This window comes from Lucilia sericata, unplaced genomic scaffold, assembly GCF_015586225.1.
Source record: "Lucilia sericata isolate MDLA Ls3-8-SP2 unplaced genomic scaffold, ASM1558622v1 Contig000198F_arrow, whole genome shotgun sequence".
Taxonomy (NCBI): Eukaryota; Metazoa; Arthropoda; class Insecta; order Diptera; family Calliphoridae; genus Lucilia; species Lucilia sericata.
This window is the reverse complement of record NW_023994226.1, coordinates 407,501-433,608: the sequence shown is the minus strand read 5'-3', so window position 1 is coordinate 433,608 and position 26,108 is coordinate 407,501. Positions and strand designations below refer to the sequence as shown.

Genomic DNA, 26,108 nt, shown 5'->3' with positions numbered 1-26,108 from the left:
CAGATTTACTTTTACCATTAGGAGCACTTGGATTTGGAGTTGCTCTGTATTGTGAGAGAAAGTTTAACAAGTTTATCTTGTCGTCTGAAGAGTCATCTGAGTATGATTTTTCAAGAGCCTTCTTTATGATGTCCACGAAGCGTTCTGCTTGCCCTTTGGATTAGGATTGATACGGAGGTGAGCATATGTGATGTATTCCTCTCTCTTCGCAAAATTGTTTGAAAAGTGTGCTGACGAATTGTGTTCCGTTATCAGACACGATGAACTTTGGTTGACCATAACGACTGATAAACTCGTGAACGTGATTTGTAACTTCCTTTGATGAAATTGTCGAGATTTGCGCAACTTCTGACCACTTAGAAAAAAACATCTACCAATATGATCCTGCAATATCGATGTGTATTCGATCTAGAACTTCATTTGGTGTTGGCCATGAACTATGTAAAGGCTTTGCTGGTGCCTTGGCTGACATTGCACAATTCTGACACTGCTTTACAAACTCTGAAATTTCGGCATTAATCTTAGGCCAATAAACATACGATCTAGATAGACTCTTCTTACGTTCGACGCCTTGATGACCTTTGTGGAGTTGTCTAAGTATCCGTTTATAATACAATTGTCAACAATTGACAAAGATTCTCTACGGTTGTAGTAACTCTCAATATACGATGGTATCATTTTCAATGAGCTAGGCCATCCGTCATGTATATATTGAATCATCTTTCGTAGCGTAGTGTCCTTGGTTGTAGCGATACTAACCATTTTATGTATTACTGGAATGTACTTAATGTTGTCCTGCAGTAAAAATTGTAAATCGTCTTCTGTTTGCACAACTGCTAACACGAACTCTTCGTTCTGGGGTTGATTGTTGATCAAACGGGAAAATATGTCGACATTTCCGAAGTCGTTTGTGTTTACATACTGAATTTTAAAGTAATAAGTCATCATAATAAGGGCCCATCTTTGCAAACGATTTACAGTGTGTGTAGGTATACCCTTTTTGGAGCCGAAGATGGAAAGTAGAAGTTTATGGTCTGTTAATAACGTAAAACTGCGTCCATAAATCATACATTCATACATACATTCATAAACCAACGCTAATGCTTCCTTTTCAATCTGGCTGTGCTTTTTTTTTCAGCTGGCATGAGTGCTCTTGAAACGTGATAAATAGCTTTTTGTGTACCATCTGGCATTTAATGAAAAATCTGTGTTCCAATTCCTACTGTGGATGTGTCCGCAGCAACAAAAATAGGAAGTTTGGAGTCATAGTGTGTCAGCAATAGTTTTGACTATAGTAGTCTTTTAAACTCCCGAAATGATGATTCGCACTCTTTCGTCCAATCCCACTTTACTTTATTCTTCAATTAATTATCCAGTGGGTGACGGATGTCACCCATTTGGTTGATAAACTTAACACAGTAATTAATGACATCTGAAAATTTACGAAGTTCAGGGGCGTGGAATATTTTAAATTGATTCAAGGGTTCAAGGAAGGATCTGAGTGAATGCCCTTGCTGTCAATCACATGTCCAAGATATTTAACTGATGGTTTCAAAATTTCACATTTTTCCCAACGAATCGTAAGACCATGTTATTTAAAATGTTTTATAACTTCCTTCACTTTAATTGCATTTTTCTGCGTTGTCGTCGATGCAATAATGACGTCATCTAAATATGCAAAAACACCGTCAAGTCCGGCAAGAATGGTGTCAGTTTAACGAGTAAATTCATTTGTACTCTATTCATGAGGGATACTTGTTTTCTGCTCTTTAAATTTAAATATTTCTCGTGAAATTTATTATTAAAACTCAGGAAAAAAAAAGAAATATTCACAATAAAGTACAAAATTTATTTCGCTCGGATTAATAACTCTTGAGAGAGAAATCAATTTGCTTTTTTACATAATATTTAACAAAATGAATTACAATTTAATCTAAAAAGCAAAAATTTCTAAGTAAAAATTAAACAACACTGCGACCCCACTCACGGTGAACCCATTGTCTTCAAAATACAAAGAAGTTTGTGTATTGCGGTCTAGACTTAGAACTGGATAATAGAAAATAGAAAATTTTGCTCGTTAAGCCATTTTCACGAGCGTGCTTTGGATCGTCATCCAGCTGATATTATTCAGTAGAATTTAGGATGATAAAAAGTCGTTGATTCTTTCAAAACGGCTGCCTCCGCCATGGGAAAAGAAATCAAAGGCACAGCAAGGAAACAGTAAAATACGATTATGGCGTGTGATTGGTTTACACAGTGCCACCTTGGACCAATGCAAATAATCGAGCGAACAAGAATATCTGAGTATTTTGTAGACTCATCATTTCAATTTTGCTGACTCAGTCTACCAATCCTGTGGTAGAGAAAAGGCGACATTAGCACATGTTACCAGCAAAAATTTGTATTGATGTAGAAGTAGCTATAAGCCACGATCTCAATCCTATTTTAAATTTGTGCTGAAGCCAGAAATGACGGTTGGGACAATACGTAGTAACCCCATCAAATTTGAAGGAGCTTTAGCAACGGGTTTAGCGTGAGTGGGTGAGTATTTCAAATATAATAAAGAAAAATTTATAGAAAAGTGACCTAAAAGACTTATTTTAGTTTTGTTTCTTTTTTACTTAAAAATTTTTGTCTTCTTGGTTTAAATTGTAATTCATTCTGTTAAATATGTACAAATATTATATACATACATATGTATGTGTATATATGTATATATATAGGAATATTTATATATAAATATTCCTTGGTATTAAATTACAAATATGCACTCACATTTGATCGCCAGTGTATGTACATACATATGTAAAAAATTAAATAACAAATAGCGCACGATTTTAACATACTTACTGGTGGAGGGTATCGTATGGTAGGATATATTCAATATATGAGGTATTTTTTAAATGGAATGTGTTTGTTTAATCTCTTAAACTTATTTTGAAATTTTCACTTACCCTTTTTCACATTTATAAATATTGTAGTCGGATTCATTTGTTGAAAAATTTTTATTGCATGTAAGTCGTTGTCTCCCATCATTTAGCAGATGTTTCTGATCAGAATTCGAGTCAAGGGATGTTGCTGGATCCGAAGATGTTATTTCAGTATAGTTTGGTGGTATTGAATCAAAATTTACCAAATCGTTATTTTGATGATCAATTGTGTTAACGACCGTGGCATAATCCTTAACGATAGCAGAAACTTCAAAGCCAGCAGATATTAAAGCTCCTGGATTTGAAGGGATATCAATGTGTTTTTCTTCATCTGTTATTTCTTTTGTGGATAAGTTCTTTTTCTGCAATAACGAAAACGTTGTGATGTTAAAATTTAGAACATTTATTTAGATATATTTTTCGTGGTACATATCTTCCTAATTTTTATACTCACCATCTAAAAAGATGGTGGGTATATTGATTTTGTCATTCCGTTTGTAACGCATCGAAATATTGGCCATAGAAACACAAAAGTATATACACTCCTTATTAAATTCTACGACAATCTAGCCATGTCCGTCCGTCTGTATGTTGAAAGCATGATAGGGTCCGAAAGGAAAGAGGTAAAGTGTTAAAATTTCCCACAAATACAATAAACAAAATATAAACAGTTTTAACAGTCATAACTGTTAAGCGATGAAATTCGACATAAAGAAGTTTTACACCTACCAAATTGTATGAGGATCGATCCATAATTTACCCTATCCACATATAAGGTCCCCTTCAGAAAATTGTTTTAACACTCATATCTTATACGCAAATTTTATGATGATCCGCCCATAAATGAACCTACCCCCATTCCCTTCAGAAAATTACTTTAACGCCTCATTACTGCTTAAAACTATGAGTACAAATGAAATTCGACATAAACCATACCATATTTTATGAATTTCGGTTCATAATTAACCCTATGCTCCTTAAGAAAATTACTTTAACGCTCATTACTGGCTTTAAATACGAGTACAGCGATAAAATTTGATATAAACAAGTTTTATACGAATGAAGATGTTTGGAGCAACATTTTATGAATATCAGTCCAAAATTCACCCTGCCACCCATATAAGGTCCCCATCAGAATACTTAAACGATCATTACTGGCTTAATAATACGAGTACAGCGATGAAATTAGACTTGAACATGATTTATACGAATTGAAATTGTTTTCCAAATTCTATAGGGATCGGTACATACTTGACCCTCTGTGGCGGACAAAGCGCCAAGGACACTTATTTTAAGAAATCCAATATACAACATACACTAAAGTTTAAGAAATTTAAGGCGGGAAAATAGTTCATGCACATTATAACACTTTTAATAATATCATAATGTCCATGGACGCTATAACACTATATGATGTGAATGTTCATGCTTTGTTGTTTACAAAATAGCCTTATATACACTGTTGCCAGATTTGAAAATTTTTAGTGTCAAAAATTAGCCATTGATTTTAACTCTAAATTTCACGATTTTTAAAACAGGATGTTCGTATAAATTTTCATAATTTTTATCATTATTTGGCCAAATATTTGTTGTAAAAGCGAAACCAAAAATGTTTGATAATTATACTTTTATGACCAGTACTAATGCAGTGTATTGTGGAACTATGAAAATAGGTTGTGGAAGAAGACTAGAGGAAATAGCGTTTATTGAGTAAAGGGAATCATAATTTCGTTGAAGAAGAAACACCTTTGGGCAATTTTTGATAGGACCAATAGATGAAAAGTTACACTTATTTGAAAAAGATCCTGGATGTTAAAGTCATTTTTTAAGGGGTACCATATATGAGGGATAGGATTAATTATGGACCGATCCTCATAAAATTTGGTATAGAGAATTTGGCTGATATAAAACTTATTTATGTCGAATTTCATCGGTATACTGGCATTTTTAAAACAGTAATGACTTTTAAAGCTGTTTTTCGGGGGCCATTTTTATAGGGACTATGCGAAAACGTGGACCGATATTATCCATTTTCAATACCAAACAAACCTTGCCTATAAGAACTAATTTTGGAAATTTCAACTCTCTAGCTCTTTCCGTTCGGACTCTATCGTACTTTCAACCACTATTGCCAGATTTGACGATTTATCGTCATTTTGACGATTTTCACTGTCAAAAATGGCCTATTGACGATTTTAACTCTAAATTTGATGATTTTTTAAAATAGGGTTTTTATACTAATTTTAATACAATTTATCATTTTTCTATCTAAAATTTGGAAGAAAATCGATGTATTTAGAATACCCAATGAAAATGTTAATAAAATTAAACATTATAATGTTTTATAGTATGTCCATTGATCAAATGATTAACGTAAAACGAACGGTACGGCAGTAGAATGATTTTATTCCCTCCCAGCAAAAAATAATTGATGTCATACTTTACAAACGACATCTTAATCACATCTAAAAATGCGAATGGATATTTTTCAACATATCCTTGCAAATGAAGACACAGTTAAAAATTAGGAAAGAGATGTAGAAAAGTCACTACAAACAACATATTCGAAGTACTTCAAATTTTGCTGAAAAACAAATGAAATTGAAAGAATGTATGAAGAATACAAATATCGGATTTTTACAGCTTCTAAAGATAAGATTAGATGTAGTTCAAAGTTGTCAAAAATGAACAACATCCCTCCAATGAAGCGCTAAAGTGAAATTCATAGGTTTTTCACCTGAATTTGAAGCACTTCGGGTTACTAGTTGTGATGAAAATTTATACATATTTATCCACACTTTTTTCGCTGGGCTATAATGCGTTGTGCGCTTCACTGGCCAATAGAAAATAAATATGTGTGTTCTGGATGAACAACGTGTGTTGCGTTAAAATATTTATATGGGTAACGGGTATTTTTCAAATACAACAACAATTAAAACAAGTAAGAAAGTATAGTCGGCGTGGCCGACCATATGATACCCTACACCAGTTATGAATATTAAATGTGATTTATTTTTCATAATATCGCATTTATCTTCAATATTCCCTTGTTCCGATACATTTAAGCAATTTATGGATGAAAAACTAATTTTCTGAAAGAGGCTTTATATGGGGGCTAGGGGCAAATATTGACCAAGCCCGATAAAATTTTGTGAATATATTTATATTTACATAATATTTTATTGTGATGAATTTCATCGCGATATTTGTGTTTATAAGCTAATTTGGGACATTCAAGTAATTTTCTGAAGGGGACTTTGTATGGGAGCTAGGGTCAAATGGGGCCCGATCTTTATGAAATTTGGCAGGGTTATCAAGACTTCTATAAAACTTAGTTGTGCCGTATTTTATCGATATATCTGTATATTTAACATAATTATGAGCTCAGAAGCCCTTTTCGGGGGGTTCTGTTCTATGGGGGCTAGGTGAAATAATGGACCGATTTTAACCATTTTCAATAGGCTTCGTCCTTGGGTCAAATAAAACGTGCGTGCCAAATTTCATCCAATTATCTTAAAAATTGCGATCTGTAGCTTGCGCACAATGTTTACATGGACAGCCAGCCAGCCAGACGGACGGACGGACATAGCTTAATCGACTCAGAAAACGATTCTAAGCCGATTGGTATACTTTAAGGTGGGTCTAGGACGAATATTTTTGTATGTTACAAACATCAGCACAAATCCAATATACCCTCCCCACTAAAGTGGTGTAGGGTATAATAATATATAACAAGTTAGAGTGCTATATTCGGCTGAGCCGAATCTTAAATACCCTCTACCAGCTACTTTTATATTAATACTTTTTTAATTGATCAAATATTTGTAGAAATAAGTTTTCTCATGTCTTAAATAGAAAACCCCCAAGATTAAACAAGTAAGAAAGTATAGTCGGGCGTGGCCGACCATATGATACCCTACACCAGTTATGAATATTAAATGTGATTTATTTTTCATAATAAAGCATTTATCTTCAATATTCCCTTGTTCCGATACTTTTAAGCAATTTATGGATGAAAAACTAATTTTCTGAAAGAGGCTTTATATGGGGGCTAGGGGCAAATATGGACCAAGCTTGATAAAATTTTGTGAATATATTTATATTTACATAATATTTGATTGTGCTGAATTTCAACGCGATATTTGTGTTTATAAGTTAATTTGGGACATTCAAGTAATTTTCTGAAGGGGACTTTGTATGGGAGCTAGGGTCAAATCCAATATACCCTCCCCACTAAAGTGATGTAGGGTATAAAACAGCTTAAATCTGTTGCAATTCCAAGATTTATTGAACATTACAAACGCCATTTTCTTTTATATTTTTAAAGCGCCCTAAGATATGCTTTAGCGATATTTAATAATTTGTGTGAAAGATTTAAGGAAATTCAAATTTTCGGGGCATGACCTAGTATGGGAGATTTATTTATGGACCGATCGTAAAAAACTTTAAGTAACATTTCTGTATATAATAGCTATATTTCAGTCAATATAGTAATAAGTAATGTGTGTTTATGTGATTTTCGGAAGGAACCCTTGTATAGGACCGTTCGCACCCGATCGTGAACAAGTCTTAAAATAAAATTTTTGTATACAAAACTAATATTTGTGCAAAATTTTGTATCAATAGCTTTATTTGGTAATGAGTAATGTGCGTTTAAGAGATTTCCGTAAGAGGTCCTTGTATGGGAGCTATGACCAATTATGGTCCGATCGTAAAAAAATTCCACAGTAACATTAATGTATGTATATAAAGACAAAATTTTGGATAAATTCTGTATCTATATCATTATTTGGTAATGAATATTGTGCATTCAAGTGATTTTCTGGAGGTGACCGATCGTGAAAAAATTTTATAGTGTGATTTATGTATATAAGAGCTAAATTTGTGCAAAATGTATCGATATCAATATTTAGTAATGATTTATGTGCGTTTAAGTGATTTTCGGAAGAGAGTAGTGATTTTAGACAAAGTACTCAAAAGTATTTTAAATCATATTTGCTAAATTAAACAGATAAGAAACAAATGCATTCGTAATTCAGCTCTGGGTGGAGGAAGATCGTCGTGCGTCGTTTGCATTATCGCTTAAGGGGAATCAGGCCATCCTATTTGCTCTGCCTTCTAGAGTTTTACGTTTCGAACCGCCTTGGTCAAATATGTGACGCCAAATATCTGTACCGAGTTACGGGTTTTTGAAGTGTATGTTTTATTTTGATTATGGTGGAGAACCAAAAATTTCATATTCTGTCCAGTCGTACTGGAATAATTGGTGTTGGCGTTATAATCTTTCGATTCGGCCAAGAAGTCTTAGCTGCAGATGCAGCTAAGCAAACTTAAAGTACAAACAAATAAACAAACAAAACTGAAATCTATCGAAATTGATAAAAATTTCTCGATAGTTAAAATAATTACTATATAATCGTAAAAATACCATTCAAACATGTATATTATATAAATGGAAATAGATTTAACGATTTAATGACGATTTCATAAATCAGTTGACGATTTACGATTTTACACCCAAATCATCTGGCAACTCATAAACTATAAAATAAAAAAAATGGACTTAAGATTAAAATAACAATAATTTGATTTATTAATTTTCATGTTTTTGTACACATTTTCTATTAATATCTAGGCTTCCATTAAAATACTATTTATTAGGAAGAGGTCAACAAACAATATGACAGAAAAGGTATTTCAATTCTCTTCTCGTATTTAAAAATTATGGTATTTCTGACCATCGTGATTCATGTTACACTTTTGCACGTCACTGTATATCTAATGATTTAGGTTTTGATACAAAAATATGTACATTAGGGTATGACTTTTTGCATTTTTGCTAATATCAAAAATACCATAGCAAAACCTTGTAGGGCGTGAACAGATGTTAAGGAATATATTATTTTTTCGAGGTCGTGAAAAAAGTTCCCACACGAAAGGCGATGAAATTTTGTATAAATATTACTTTTTCTATATGAGAAAAATATGTTTGCCAACATTTTTGCATTTGTATTACATTATCTTAAACTGTTATGGAATTTCTAACAAATTGCATGTTATAGAAAAAAGTTAATATTGCATGTTATAGAAAAAAATTAATGCTACTTACATAGTTTTTTTTAATTTCTGTTGAATCTTTGTCACTAATTATTAATTTATTTTTAGGCTTAGCTGTTTTATAGACTCTTTCCATAGTCAACTGATGATGCATCAGTTGGGTTTGAGATAGGACAGATGAGTGATATTTAGCTCTTGGAATCATTACAGTCAAACTACGATCTGATTGCTCACAGTAATGTCCCTCGTATTCGGTTGTATTTCCCAGTAAATTTTGTTTATCAATTTGTTGATTGTTACCCGTGAACGAAGACGAAGACGTGATAACTGCATTTAAATGGCTTTGATTTTCTATTTGAACATTTGTGGCAGCAGAAGCAGAATATTGTTCCATTGGGTTTCCCTGAGAGCCATAGTTTCTATAGGTTTTATTATTGTTAAGACATATTTTTTTCTTGTTACAGCTTCCTGAAATTGATTCCTTCTGAAATTAAAGAGTGTACAAGTAAATAGATTTGCTTTTAATTGGTCTAATTATATTCGATAATATCTCAGATTAACTGGAGTAAAAAAGTTATAAAATCGGATAAACAATGGAGGAAGTGTTTGATTTCTTCAAAAAGTAATTGTTAATGATATTTTAAATAAGAAATATTTGTCCAATTCACAATCGGTGAATTGTATGTCATCATTATACCCACCATCAAAAAAGATGAGGGGTATATTGATTTTGTCATTCCGTTTGTAACACATCGAAATATTGATCATAGACCCACAAATTCTAAGACGATCTAGCCATGTCTGTCCGTCCGTCTGTCTGTTGAAAGCACGATAGAGTCCGAAAGGAACGAGATAGAGGATTGAAATTTTCCACAAATATAAGGTTTGTTTGGTATTGAAAATGGGAAACATCGGTCCACGTTTTCGGATAGCCCCCATACAAGTGGACTCCCGAACAACAGGTTTAATGGGCAAATCTGTTTCAAAAGTACGAGTATAGCGATGAAATTCGATATAAATAAGTTTCATATGATCCAAAATCTCCCTACCAAATTTTGTGAGGATCGGCCCATAATTAACCCTACCCCTCATATAAGGCCCCCTTCAGAAAATTACTTTAACGCTCATTACTGACTTAAAAATACGAGTATAGTAATGAAATTCGACACACATAAGTTTCAATGTAGTCGAAATCTCTCTATCAAGTTTTATGTGGATCGGTCCATAGTTAACCCCCCCATATAAGGTCCCCTTGAAAAAATGAGTTTAACGCTCATTACTGGCTTAAAAATACTAGTACAACAATGAAATTTGACATAAAAAAGTCTCTTATGATCCAAAATCTCTCTACCAAATCTTATGAGGATCGGTCCATAATTGACCCTACCCCCCATATAATGTCCCCTTCAGAAAATTACTTTAACGCTCATTACTGGCTTAAAAATATGAGTATAATGATAAAATTTAACACACATAAGTTTCATATGATCCAAAATCTCCCCACCTAATTTTATGTTGATCGGTCCATAATTGACCGTAACCACCATATAAGGTCCCCTTCAGAATATGACTTTAAAACTCATTACTGACTTAAAAATACGAGTATAGTGATGAAATTCGACACACAGAAGTTTCAATGAAGCCAAAATCTCTCTATCAAACTTTATGTGGATCGGTCCATAATTGACCCTACTCCCTATATAAGGTGCCCTTCAAAAAATTACTTAAACGATCATTACTGGCTTAAAAATGCAGAATACAGAAAAGCGATGAAATTCGACACGCATATTTTTATACGAGTTCAAATCTCTCTACCAAATGTATTGAGGATCGGTCCATAAGAAAATTACTTTAATGATCTTTGCTGACTTAAAAATACGTGAACAGTTATGAAATTTTATATAAGAAACATTTACAGGAACGTAAATCTTCCTACCGAATTTTATACGAAAGTGTCGGGAAGTGATATTCGATGTAAATATGTTTTGTTTGAACCTAAATTGGTGTAAAAACTTTATGAAAAACGGTCAATTATTAACCCTATCCCTCATATAAGGTCTTCTTCAGTTAATTTGATGTTTATAGGGGAGCATTCCTTTTAAGGCATACGGTTTGATGGTGGGTATATGAGATTCGGCACAGCCGAATATAACACTCTCACTTGTTTTTTATTATTGTTTTTTTTTTTTCGAAAATAAAACCACAATATTGTGAATTTAAAATAATATTTGATTAGCGTTATCCTACACCATAAATTCACAAAAAATTATGTTGCGCAAGCATTTAATCTTGCCAACAAACATTTACATAATTGATAAAAAATTACATAAAATAAAATTGTTTTTAGATTTAAAACTCACAATAGTTAAAGTACACTAAAGTATCTAAATAAATAATATAATGTGACAAAATAAACATCACTATTGAACATTTTCACCATCCACAACAAAAGGGGTGTATATTGATTTTGTCATTCCGTTTGTAACAGATTGAAATATTGGTCATAGAGCCACAATATATAACGATTAATAGACGTTAAGAGTTGCCGCTCGTCGCTCATATTTTGAAAAAATCCAAACTTTTGGGCAAAAAGTTAACATATGAAGCTATAACTCTAGAACGGTAAATAAAAGAAACAAGCTTAGTACCTCAAAATAAATCTAATATTGTACTTCAAAATTGATATTATATACATAATTCTTGCTGCTTTAAGTCAAACAGAGTTACAACAGATTTTGTCGTACATCTTTATATTATGTGATAAATGTTGCTATTAGGTAAATATTTGTACATTTTATTGTTAAAGATTCATAATGTACATAGATTTGGTATTTCAAAAAGATGTAAAACACGAAAATTGGTTGAAAAAATATTAAATTATGTTAAAAAGATATTAAAAATTCCCCAGGCTATTAATGTGTCTCAGAGCACTTGATTAGGAAATGTGGAAAAAAATTTAACTTATTTTGGAAAATATATCTATATTTACTCGAATATAAGTTTTTGTCCTTAAAAGATATCGTGGACCTGTTCTCAGCTATGATAAAAAAAATATTTTTTACACGGCAGTTTTAAAACATCATTTTCAGTTTTTTTAAATCTTTGTTAAACAAATTTTGTAAATTTGACATGAAATACATATAGGGACATTTCAAAAATTTCGAACGTGAAAACTGTAGCATTTTAAATAAAATATTGTTGAACTACAAGACAAGGCTTTAATTCGGGACTAAAGCGATTAAAATTGGATAAATAGTTTAGAAAATATACGATGTCAAATTTAATGCTTGTTGAAAAAAATCCAAAAAAATATGAATTTTGAACCTGAATAAAATCTGAACCGTAACGAATTTATAAATTTTGGAGAACTTTAAATTCCGTATTTACATGAAGAATGTGTGAACCGAGTTTCTTTGAAATCCTACTTTTTTGTTCGAAAATTGTTGAAATTACCCTATATACATTTTATGTTCCCAACTAAAATTAAAGTTTAATTGATTCTAAGATACCATTTCTCAAAATTTTTGTCCTGGCATCAATATTTGGTGAGCTATATCAAAGGATAAAAAGGTCCTTTTTGATAACCGGCCCGTATTTGACACCAGTCATCTTTCAGAAAATTTGTTTTTCTTCAATATGTCATAATTGAAATAAAATTCAACATATATAAAAAATATTTTGCTAAAATAAATCACATTATAAATAAACTCGCAACTGGTGTACGTCTATACTTTCCTACTTGTTTAAATATATATCGTGGTTTACTAATTGCACTTGATATGCCTAATTATGTTAAATTAAAGAGGAAAATGTCAACATATTTCCTCAGAGGGTAGTTTTAACGTGACAGGATACAAATTAAATATATCCTTAATCGTTTTTTATCTATTCATATTTTTCAAAGTTTCCACTTTTTTTAAGTTTTTATCATGGAAATAATGAAAATTGATTCTAAAATATAATTTAAAAAAATTAAACAAATGGAGCTATGAAGACTAAATTTGAGACGTGACAGGATAAAAATGAAATATATCCTTAATCGTTTTTCATCTATTCATATTTTTCAAAGTTTCCACTTTTTTTAACTTTTTATCATGGCAATAATGAAAATTGATTCTAAAATATAATTTAAAAAATATATATAAAAATTAAACAAATAATGGAGCTATGAAGACCAAATCTGAGACTATTGTACTCCATTCTAATGTCTTTATTATGGATATTTTTTTGAACAATTTTGTATAAAATTTCAAGGATAATAAAGGATAAACTTTTATAAGGATATTCTTTATATATTTTTTATGATTAGAAAATAAAATGAAATGCTACATAATTACTGGAATTGTCTTCTTTTATTTGATACCTCTATTGTTAGAATAGGGTGACTAAAAAAATTTTATAAAAAAAATTTTGAAATTTGTAAATACTTCAAATTTCAAAGTCCTTAAAAAGGGACTAACGATCAGAAAATGAAAAACAGAGTACGCAGTTATACCACATAAATTATGCACTATCATATGTATATGGTTTGATTCATGTGTGAAAAATGGTGTTGGACGGTGTTATCAATTGAAAGTGGTAAATACCAACATTCTTCCACAGAAAGTATTTTTAACATAACATGATAAAAAATAAAATAATATCCTTAATGGATTTTATACTTTCATATCCTACACATTTTTCGACATTATTTTTTTAATTATATCGTATTTATTTATATTATTTTCTTTGAAGTTTTATGACGTGAAAAATTTATTAATTTATTATCTGGGATAATTTAAAAAATGAACACCAAATTTGAAAGTGATGTACATTCTTGTAATAACTTTTTTATAAATATATTTTTTGAAAAAAATGATTATAAAATTTCAAGGATTCAATTTTTAAATTTTTATATATTTTTATTTTTAAAAATAATACAAAATGCAAGATATAAATATTAGAATTGTCCTTTTTAGTTTGATACCCATATTGTTACAATAGGATGACTAAAAATATTTTATAACAATTTTTGAAAATTGTATGTAACTCAAATTTTAAAGTCTTTTAAAAAGGACAAACGATCAGAAAATTAAAACTGAGTACGCAATTATACCACATAAATTATATGCTTTCGTATGTATGTATATGGTTTGGTTCGTGTGTGAAAAATGCTGTTGGGCGATGATATTTAACTGACAGACGGACATAGCTAAATCGACTAAATCGAATTTTATAAGGACTAAGAATATATATACTTTGTTGGGCCTTAGATGAATATGTCTCAGTGTTACACACGGAATGACAAACTTATATATACCAGCATAAATCTTTAAAGCAAATATAGGCGAGAACCGGTACTATCATATTCGTTGGAAAAAATGGGTGGACTACCAGTTGTGGAAGAGACAACGACCATATAAAGTAAATATTCAAATTCATATATTTTGGAAATAACAGCTACAGTCCATTTGGCAACTTTAAATATTTAACTTCGAGATTTTGTCGCGACCTATTCACTTTTCGCGAAAGGGGCAGGAAGTCAAGCAGCCAATTTTTACATTATTTTGAAGCATAATAAGTTAGTTAGTTTGAAAGTAGGATGTATAAATAAATCCGAAGAAATACACCTAGGCTTCTATCGGGCCTATTGTGTGTTTCTCAGGACACTAACCATTAACCTACCGGAGGCCATTTTGAAGCCTAAAAGCTATTATTTCCAACAATTGAAGCAGGAGCCGAATAAGGGCGAATAAACCATTTGGGAAATTTTACAGGAGAGCATATAAACATCATAAAACATTTAAATTATATATTTTTGATAAAATTTTTAAATGTATCCTCAAATACCATTCATAGCTATCCCTCTGAAAAATTTCAGTAAATTTTTGCAATATATTTAAGGAATTCATAGAATTGGAATGTGTTTGTCCTATTCTGTAAATTTGATGCAATTATAATAATTATTTATACCATTTTTCACAAAAAATAATAATATTACAAAAACGTGCTATTAAAGCTAAATATTTTGGCAAAAACTTTGGATTTTCCTGAAGAGATAACTCTTCATAAATAGATGTAAATAGACTAGATGAACACTGTTCAGAAAACGCGATTTGGTAAAAGTGATCTTTACGCCCTTATTCGCATCCTTCAATTATAAAATATCTACAGAAGTAGGCAAAAAAGTAGTAAAAACTTTAAAAAAAATTCAAAGTTTCTAGAAAAATAACTTTAATATACCCAGACTTTATGTAATATTTAACCCAATCCCCCAAATAAAGCATCTTTGAGAAAATCAGTTTTTAAACAATTTTCTATTAAGAAAAGTATCAATAACGTCGTGAATTGCGAACTTTTTTTTAAAAACAAAGTTGAGCTTTAATTATGAAAAGACATAGACAACATAACGAATTAATAAATAGTACGGATCCTACATATATAAAATACTTTGTAAAAACATCAAAACTTGGAAAACGGTGCAAGACTATATATTTATTTTGCCCACTGTATTATCTTTTAATCTAATGAGTACACAGAATGTATATACTTTTGTAGGAGTAGTTATGACCAATATTTCGATGTGTTACAAACGGAATGATGGTGGGTATAAAAATAACGTTATAAGATATTATTTGACATCATAATCAAAAATATCGATCAACTTAAATCATAAATCAATAACATCGTGATTTTTAAAAAGGTTTCAAAATACTTACATTTTTTAAAACATATGGCAAAGAGTTTTGGCTGGTTTCACTACTCGAATCCTTAATCATTGAACGTTTATCTATTTTAATACATTTTTGTCGCTTATTGTTCTTTAGACTGGCGTCTCGTATTGAACTGTGAAGACCAACGCCAGTTATTAGCTTATTGCTAGTAACTCGAGAATTTTTTTGCAAACCCTCACTGCTTGAGGTCATAGTAGAAGGAGCCAGAGCAGTATGTTGAAGATGGCTGCGGCGTTTTGTACAAGTTATTAAAACACAGAATAATAATAATATGAACAATAATGTGCCGATGCCTAATAAAACAATTAATAAAATTTTCAAATTGACTTGACATTTCGACCCCGCATACCAGGGGAAGCACTCGCAATAATTGCGATCTATGGAATTTGCCAGCACAGTTGAACTATAATAAAAACATTTGCCATGATAATGACACATTTCGCAGCCGATCTGTTCAGAGGAACATATACGACCAGGGTAAATAGGATTATCCGATAGATCGGCAAATCCTTCCACACAGCTGCATGTATAGGTTCCAGGCAAATTAAAGCAATGAGCATTTTCCGAGCAATCGTGAAGCTTTCTACTTAAGCATTCGTTGAAATCTAAAATCAGAGAATTACAAATCTTAAAAAATAAAACATAATAAATATATGTATAAATAGAAACCTGTTATAGCCAAAGCATCTACACCGGCTTTGTTTGTATATAGATCCGTCCCTCCAATGCTGTAATTGCTTACCCTCAAGTGTTTTTTGAAAACTTCTTCCAAACGTTTTTCATTGCTGTTGTCAGATAACTGAAATTAATTATAATTACGGTTCATATCGTTAATAATATTATTTATATGTAAATGTCATAAAATACCTGCATCAGGACGTTTATCAGTATACCGTGATTGCCTTTGTGATCGTCCTCAAATTGAGTCACCTTAACACCATGGTATGCATCCCGGAAATCTGACTGCATGATCATACGATCCAGAGCATTAATTACTAGTTGTGATAGTTGTTTGTAATGTTCTGTTTTATTATCTGTTAGTTCACTAACATATTGTAATGAATAATTTCCAATACGTTCGGCATGCATAAGTAAAACGTAAGTATAAGTAACTACAATTGAGAAAAAGTAAGAACGTGATTTTTTTAACAATAAAACATTTATGTTTAATTTATAAGCAACTTATTGATGAAAAACTGATATTCTGAAAGCGGTTTTATATGAGGTTAAGGTAAATACATATTTAACAATTTTTCAGTCCCTGGGACATAATAAACATATTATCAAATTACCAAAATTTCGAAATATATTTTGATAACATGGTGTACATGGACACACAGACGGATAGACATAGCTTAAGCAACTCAGATCATGATTCCAAGCCGATTGGTATACGCCAAGGTTTTGCCCTTTACCAACATAAGTACAAACCCAATCTACCCTTCCCACTAAAATGAAAAAAGTACATACATAATATGTATGTACACATAACATAAAAAAACCGAGTCGATCACCCTAATAGATATACATATCGTCACCTGAAACGCAAACGGCCCTAAATAACCAAAAATTCAAAATCGATTTTATTGGTGATTGTAATGTATTGCATCAAAACAAATGTCCACACCAAAAACTGGATCCCTCCGACCATAATTCTCGATTTTATAGACAGAAAACAAAAGGCCCTATCTACAAAAACATTTAAATATTAAAGGTAAAAAGTCCAATTTATCCATTTTTATATACGCCATTGTCAACTATCATAACAAACGATAAGTTTCACTATTAAACAACTTGTTTACTTACTACAAATAAATCGCGTTGAAAGAAACAAACTTTTCAATTTAAATAGTTTTTTGCTTCTCCTGCTAAATTTTAAAAATGTTAGATAGGGCCGTTTGCATTTTAGGTGACGTTATGTATATCGTATATCGTTGTAGTAAATAAACAAATTGTTTAATAGTGAAACCTATCATTTGTTATGATAGTTGACAATGGCGTATATAAAAATGGATAAATACTTTTTACCTATAATATTTAAATGTTTTTTGTAGATAGGGCCATTTGTTTTCTGTCAATAAAATCGATAATTATGGTCGGAGGAGTCCAATTTTTGGTGTGGACATTTGTTTTGATGGAATACATTAGAATCACCAATAAAATCGATTATGAATTTTTGGTTAGTTAGGGCCGTTTGCGTTTCAGGTGACGATATGTATATCTATTAGAGTGATCGACTCGGTTTTTCAACCGTTTTTTCTGTTATACTAGTGTTGGTTTTTTCTAAATGTTGATTTATCGAATACCGAAATTTATTGGAATATCTGTTTGGTAAAATTTTATCAATCTTAAGATTATATTCCAATTACAATAATTAATTTGCGACTAAAATATTATGGAAGTGTTGGAATGCCTATGAAAATTGTCTAAATAGAATAAGCTAGATATACATAGTTCCTAATGTTTAACAGAAGTGTTCCACTTTTTCCAATTTTTTTTTCATAAAAGAAATAATGTAAATCAGACGACTAGATCTAAAGCAATGGCGGCCAAACATTCCCCTGCGGGCATTGTGTTATTCTCACTTATACACACGGAATACAAATATTCTCAGCAACAAAACAAACTATACATAAAACAAAAACAATTTAATTTAGTTGCTCTCTTTATGAAATGATACACAGAGAATATTTTCAAAAGCCACTACAAATTAATGTATGAATACTTTTGTAGAAAGATTTATTAGACATAAAATTATTTATACTTATGTTTGTATTTCATTTGTTCAAGCAATTAATCGCCTAAATTGTATGGATTAAATGATCTACGGTTAAACAACAAAGACAGACAGACAGACAGAAAACAGACAGACAGACAGACAGACAGACAGACAGACAGACAGACAGACAGACAGACAGACAGACAACAGACAGACAGACAGAAGACAGACAGACAGACATACAGACAGACAGACAGACAGACAGACAGACAGACAGACAGACAGACAGACAGACAGACAGACAAAGACAGACAGACAGACAGACAGACAGACAGACAGACAGACAGACAGACAGACAGACAGACGCAACAGACAGACAGACAGACAGACAGACAGACAGACAGACAACAGACAGACAGACAGACAGACAGACAGACAGACAGACAGACAGACAGACAGACAGACAGACAGACAGACAGACAGACAGACAGACAGACAGACAGACAGACAGACAGACAGACAGACAGACAGACAGACAGACAGACAGACAGACAGACAGACAGACAGACAGACAGACAGACAGACAGACAGACAGACAGACAGACAGACAGACAGACAGACAGACAGACAGACAAGACAGACAGACAGACAGACAGACAGACAGACAGACAGACAGAAGACAGACAGACAGACAGACAGACAGACAGACAGACAGACAGACAGACAGACAGACAGACACAGACAGACAGACAGACAGACAGACAGACAGACAGACAGAACAGACAGACAGACAGACAGACAGACAGACAGACAGACAGACAGACAGACAGACAGACAGACAGACAGACAGACAGACAGACAGACAGACAGACAGACAGACAGACAGACAGACAGACAGACAGACAGACAGACAGACAGACAGACAGACAGACAGACAGACAGACAGACAGACAGACAGACAGAAAGACAGACAGACAGACAGACAGACAGACAGACAACAGACAGACAGACAGACAGACAGACAGACAGACAGACAGACAGACAGACAGACAGACAGACAGACAGACAGACAGACAGACAGACAGACAGACAGACAGACAGACAGACAGACAGACAGACAGACAGACAGACAGACAGACAGACAGACAGACAGACAGACAGACAGACAGACAGACAGACAGACAACAGACAGACAGAAGACAGACAGACAGACAGACAGACAGACAGACAACAGACAGACAGACAGACAGACATACAGACAGACAGACAGACAGACAACAGACAGACAGACAGACAGACAGACAGACAGACAGACAGACAGACAGACAGACAGAGACAGACATACAGACATACGACATACATACAGACAGACAGACAGACATACAGACAGACATACATACACATACAGACATACATACATACATACATACATACATACATACAGACATACATACAGACATACTTTCATATTTTACACTACAATATGTGCGTTTTTTCGACGTATAAATCCTTTGACGTACAAATTTACTCTTAAACGCGGTTTATATGACGTATATATTGGATCAATAACGTATACGGTCAATCAATAACGTATACGGCCCCTAAAGTTGGGCATCTCGGATATTTTTGTGAAAAATGATCAATGTTGACGACTGAATTACTTTGGAACCCGTTATCCAATTTTATCAAATAAGGTCTCGTTCGACAGGACTCCGATTACTCATTACTGGCATTTTATAAATCGAGAACCATAAAATAAAAAATGGGATTTATACTGAAAAATTTGTATTTTGATTTTCTTAATTTTTTTTTATAAAAATATTATTTTGTGTAATTACCCAGCAAAAATAAAACAAAGTACATATATACTTCCAAAAGAATAACATTTATCACCACTTCAAAAGTAGCACTAAGTGAATTTTCTTACCTTCTGAGGAAGTGATGTTTAGTGACTTCCGAAGAAGCGAATAGAATTATATTTTTACAATGTTTTAATCAGAGAATAAAATTACTAATATATTATTAACCAAAATGCACATTTTCTCATATTCATACGTATGTAATATTAAAATGTAAACATATTTTATCCAAATAATATATTTAATTGCTTCCATTTAAAATATTTGTAGTATTTTTGCGAAATATATTTACCCATACAAGCTATTGCATATTGCAGCTTACAGACAAATATAACATTTTTTCATAAGCAATATATTTCGCAGCAACTTGCTAACATATTTAAAATACCCACATATATTTTATATTGCTTGCCTATAATATCAAAATATTTTCCTACACAAATTATTCGTAGTAAAAAATATTCATGCCAATGTACGAACTTGAAATTTGCACAAGCAGAGCATATATGTGACGACGAAGCTACTAAATAAAACCATAGTCGCGACTATGAGGTTGTAATATTTTTACTACAAATTTTAAATATTATTTAATATAGGAAATTATTTATGGTCTAAAATTTTACATTTTATGTTGGAATTTTACATTTTATGTTGGAAAGATTATAAAATGTGAGGAATGTATGCAAATAACCAAATATTAATAGAAAATTATTGAAAACGTATGTAGCTATGTTTGTAAAAAATTTTTAATGTACACATGTATATTAAATTAATGTTTAATTTGTATGTGGAGTATTAAAATATATTTATTTGTATTGATTGTAAAAATTAATATAATTAGAAAAATTTATATAATTAGAAAATATATGTGAAGATGCAAAAAATACAATTAATTTTTTACATGAAATGAATAATAAGTCAAACAGAGTTACAACAGATTTTGTCTCCAAAAACGTGACCTGGTCGCAGTAGGAGCATACTTTGTATATTTTGATATTATGTGATAAATTTTGCTATTAGGTAAATATTTTACATATTATTGTTAAAGAATCATAATGTACATAGATTTAGTATTTCAAAAAGATGTAAAAAACAAAAATTGGTTGAAAAATGTGAATGTTATTAAAAATTCGCCGGGCCATTAACGTGTCTCAGATAACTTGATTAGGAAATGTGGAAAAAAATTTAACTTATTTTGGAAAATATTCTAATAAATCTATTTTATTGTATAAAATATATCTATATTTACTCGAATGGAAGCTTTTGTCCTTAAAAGATATCGGGAACCTTTTCTTAGCTATGATCAAAAAAATAATTTTTTACACGACAGTTTCAAAACTCCATTTTCAGTTTTTTTAAATCTTTGTTAAACAAATTTTAAAATTTTTGAAATATCACCAGGGTATTTATAGTCAATAGATTAGGGAATAAAACAGTGAATAAATTAGGTCAATACCTCTTATATTTAAGCGGTACCTGCGATTTGAATTCTACGAATTTCGCGAAAAACTATTTTTTTTGTATTATTTTAGAAAATATGTCCTAATTTTTAACTGTTATACATTTTAAACAAAATATTTACGGAATATTATCTCTCAGATAATATAAAATATGCCCCTGAAGTTATATATAAATCAAGAAATTCTAAGGGTCCAATATATTCCCAAAGTTCATTAAATCAATTTTAATAATTCTCTATATAATTTTAAAAAATAAAGGGATTGAACTTTGGGAATATAGTGCTTTAAAGGGTTAATTTTAATTTTTTATTATTCTTATTTAAAATATCGAATCATATATTATAAATCTTGTAATTTTAGTAAATATAGCAAACAAATAAATAATATTTCGACATGTTTTAATAAGAATTTCCAAATATTGCTAAATTTTACCTTTGACCTCCAAATTTTACGACTTAGGATTTCCCGATTAATATATAACTTCAGTGACATATTTTATATTACCTGAGAGATAATATTCCGTAAATATTTTGTTTAAAATATATAACAGTAAAGAATTAGGACCTATTTTGTAAAATATTACAGTTTTTCTCGAAATTCGCAGAATTCAAATCACAGGTACAGCTTAACTATAAGAGGTATTGACCTATTTTTTCACTGTTCTATTCCCTAATCTATTGACCATAAATACGCTGATGATATTTCAAAAATTTTAAAATTTGATTAACAAAGATTTAAAAAAAAACTGATAAAGGAGTTTTGAAACTGTGGTGTAAAAAATTATTTTTTTTTATCATAGCTAAGAACAGGTTCACGATATCTTTTAAGGACAAAAACTTATATTCGAGTAAATATAGATATATTTTATGTAATAAATAGTAATAAATAGATTTATTAGAATATTTTCCAAAATAAGTTAAATTTTTTCCCCATTTCCTAATCAAGTGATCTGAGACACGTTAATGGTCTGGGGAATTTTTAATAACATTCACATTTTTCAACCAATTTTTCTGTTTTAAATCTTTTTGAAATGCTAAATCTATGTACATTATGAGTCTTTAACAATAATATGTAAAATATTTACCTAATAGCAAAATTTATCACATAATATCAAAATATACAAAGTATGCTCCTACTGCGGGCAATATTTGCTTTGTTTAGAGGTACTATCCGTGTTTCTATTATTTACCGTTCTGGAGTTATAGCTTCATATGTTAGCTTTTTGTCCAAAAGTTTGGATTTTTTCAAAGCGAAGAGCGGCACTTGTTAACGTCTTTTAATCGAGCTCAAATTTCGGCTTTCTCAATATCTGGAAAGGGGAATCATTTTGTGGGGTTAAGATAAACAAGATTCCGACATTTTTTCTCCCCATATAAGATCCGGTCAGTCTAATGCACATACATACATAATTGTATGTATAATTGTCATTTCATGTAAAAACTTAATTGTATTTTTTGCATCTTCACATACATATATTTTCTAGTTATATAAATTTTTCTAATTATATTAACTTTTACAATCAATACAAATAAATACATTTTAATACTCCACATAAAAATTAAACATTAATTTAATATATCGTCATATGACATCCAAAAAACCCAAGTTACAAAAAAATCAAAATCGACTTTTTGATTGATTGTGATGCACCGTATCAAAATACGTGTTCCTGCTAAATTTAACACTCCTACAATTAAAATCAAGGTCCCTATCAAAGAAATTTTAAAAGGTTATGTTCTAAAATTACCTTAAAATTCATGAAAATTTTAAAATTCTTTTGAATTTTTAACTTTGAAACTGTGAAACGTTATAAGTTGGCATCAAATGAAACAAAAATGGCACTTTTAGCGAATCCTTGTAATTTAGAGATTATTTTCACAGTTTTAGAATTTTATCAAAGAAAAATTTCCAATTTCCTAAAATCTTTATGAAAACAAATAAGCCTTATGCCTTCCATGTTTCTGCCTATTTGACCAACAAAAACCGATTTGAATTTAGTTGAAAATGTTAAAACTTACTATTTTTTAATGTAACTTAGGCCCTTTTGGGTTTCAGAAAAAACAAATTCTCATAAACATTTATACAAACATAGCTACAGACGTTTTCAATAACTTTGTAATTAATATTTGGTTATTTTTGCATACATTCCTCACATTTTATAATCTTTCAATTCCAACATAAAATGTAAAATTTTAGACCATAAATAATTTCCTATATTAAATAATATTTAAAGTTTGTAGTAAAAATATTACAACCTCATAGTAGCGACTATTGTTTTATTTAGTAGTTTCGTCGTCACATATATACTCTGCTTGCGCACATTTCAAGTTCGTACATTTTTGCCGGCATGGCATGAATATTTGTTACTACGAATAATTTGTGTAGGGAAATATTTAATTTAAACTCTGCTTAAAACCTTTATTTGCCCAGCAAAAAAAACTTCCGAAGAAGCGAAAAATAAGTAGAATTTACTCTATGGAAGTACTGAAAAAGATCTGCAGAAGTGATGATTTTAACACAAGCATAAGAAGGATGTTTTTTTATTTGATTCCAAATTCACTACTTCTGTCATTCGCAAGAAGTAATATTTTTGTTCTTTTTTTGTAAGTTATTTGGAAGTGAAATTGTAACATTATAGAATACCACTAACTTGACTTAAATAATATTAACATTAATAAGGGAAATAGACACATTAAATACAAAATCCCAAAATTAAAAAATGTATAAATAGCAGGGTAGGTAAAAATATCGCTCGCGATCGCTATTTTATTTATATCGCTCGTTTTAAAATTCAAAATCGCGAGTTTTATTTTTCAACACGCGAGCACAATTTTAATTAGAGTTTTATGTGTTTTGTATTCGCTTCGTAAGCGATATTTACATGTTTTTGTTTTTTCAACTCGCTTACGAGCGAGTGGAAAACGAGTTGAATTCGAGTTAAATTCGAGCCGAAAATCAGCAAAGTTGGTGTGCAAGAAACAGGTTCTGTTGTGGTAGTAAAAAAGAACCAATAATATGGGAAATAATTATGTATGTGTGATTGTGTAGCCGTAGGTTTTATGACGGTCTGACAAAGCAAAAGTGGGAAAGTATAAAAAATATATTGTCTACCTTTTTATTTAAATGTGTATGTTTTTTATCTGTACCCAACAAACCAAGCCATAATCAAAATATAACTACATTTTAAAATAAACTTATAATAAAGAATTTTCTACAACATTTCATAAGGATACTTATGATAGGTTTATTTTAATGGAAATTATAAATACTTTTAAAATAATGCTTAAAAAACGCTTCGTATAGCAACAATATTTGCAATAATACTTGCTGTACACTTAGTTAGGATAACAAGTTTTACAAATGTGATTGTAAAAGACTAATGATCGCAATAGTTTTGTAATTGTTTTCCTATAAGATATCCCGTTATTTTATTGCGTGTTTTTCTTATTATTATTCTTCTTCATTTCAGTCTTCTTGTTTAGTTTGGCAAAGGCAGTGTTTTTAAGTGTTTAAGAGTGTAATTTTATAAAATAAAGTAATATAAAATTTGTGTTTAAAAATGGTAATTTAATTAATATATAAAAAATGCCACATAATAAAACAATGTGCTTTTTTATTTTATAGATGCCGCTTTTTCTATAGGATTGAGGGAGGACGAGTTCATAAAAAGTATAAACAAGTCTTTTCCATTTACCAATAATAGACTAATACGTAAAATATATATAGAAAAGTGCAAAATTGTAGAAAGTATAATTGAAAAATATCAGTAAAGTAATGAAAAATAAAAAATATGTATGAAACAAAAAAAAAAAATATTGTTTTAATTGAATTAACAAGCTTATAAAAATGTTACGAAAATAAGCTTACTTCAATCATGTTTCAAAAACTATTTTTCAGTAAGCTTATTTCATAATTGCGATTCTAAGCTTGTTGTAAACTGCAACTAAGAATATTATCACAAGGGTTCAATTTTCTTGATAAAATAATTGTTAACAAGCATTTTACAATAATTATCATAATAGTTTTGCAAACCTAACGCTTATGGTAGTAAGTTTGTTATAAACGAATTTTAAAGCTTTTTGGTTTGTTGGGTAGTTATGTACCCTGCCAGCAAATTTGAGTTTAATTTTGGATACATGAACTGAATAGTCACTATAAAGGCTCAATTTTATGTTTCTCAGTGCTAAGTTAAAAAATTTACAAAAACAAAATACAGTACTTTCTAATTTTGATCATAATTTTGTTAAATTTTAGTGCGTTTTAATATACCAAAAGCAAAATTAAATGATAATAAGTAGATAGAATAAAAATTTCAAAAACTAACACTTTTTAATACACTAAGAAGATAGTTTAATGCAGAATCATTCTTG

General features: G+C 30.7%; 1 protein-coding gene across 2 annotated transcripts in view; it reads right to left on the bottom strand.

Annotated features, from left to right (window-relative positions):
* Positions 1 to 26,108, bottom strand: part of LOC119601901 — a 75,812-nt gene that overhangs the window by 42,765 nt on the left and 6,939 nt on the right. For both annotated transcript variants that reach the window (XM_037953136.1, XM_037953138.1), the window contains exons 2-6: positions 16,568 to 16,812; positions 16,370 to 16,499; positions 15,686 to 16,305; positions 9,040 to 9,471; positions 2,955 to 3,292 (exon numbers count right to left, since the gene is read on the bottom strand). In XM_037953136.1, coding sequence (XP_037809064.1) covers positions 2,955 to 3,292; positions 9,040 to 9,471; positions 15,686 to 16,305; positions 16,370 to 16,499; positions 16,568 to 16,812 — 1,765 coding nt within the window. The remainder of the gene's footprint in view (positions 1 to 2,954; positions 3,293 to 9,039; positions 9,472 to 15,685; positions 16,306 to 16,369; positions 16,500 to 16,567; positions 16,813 to 26,108) is intronic.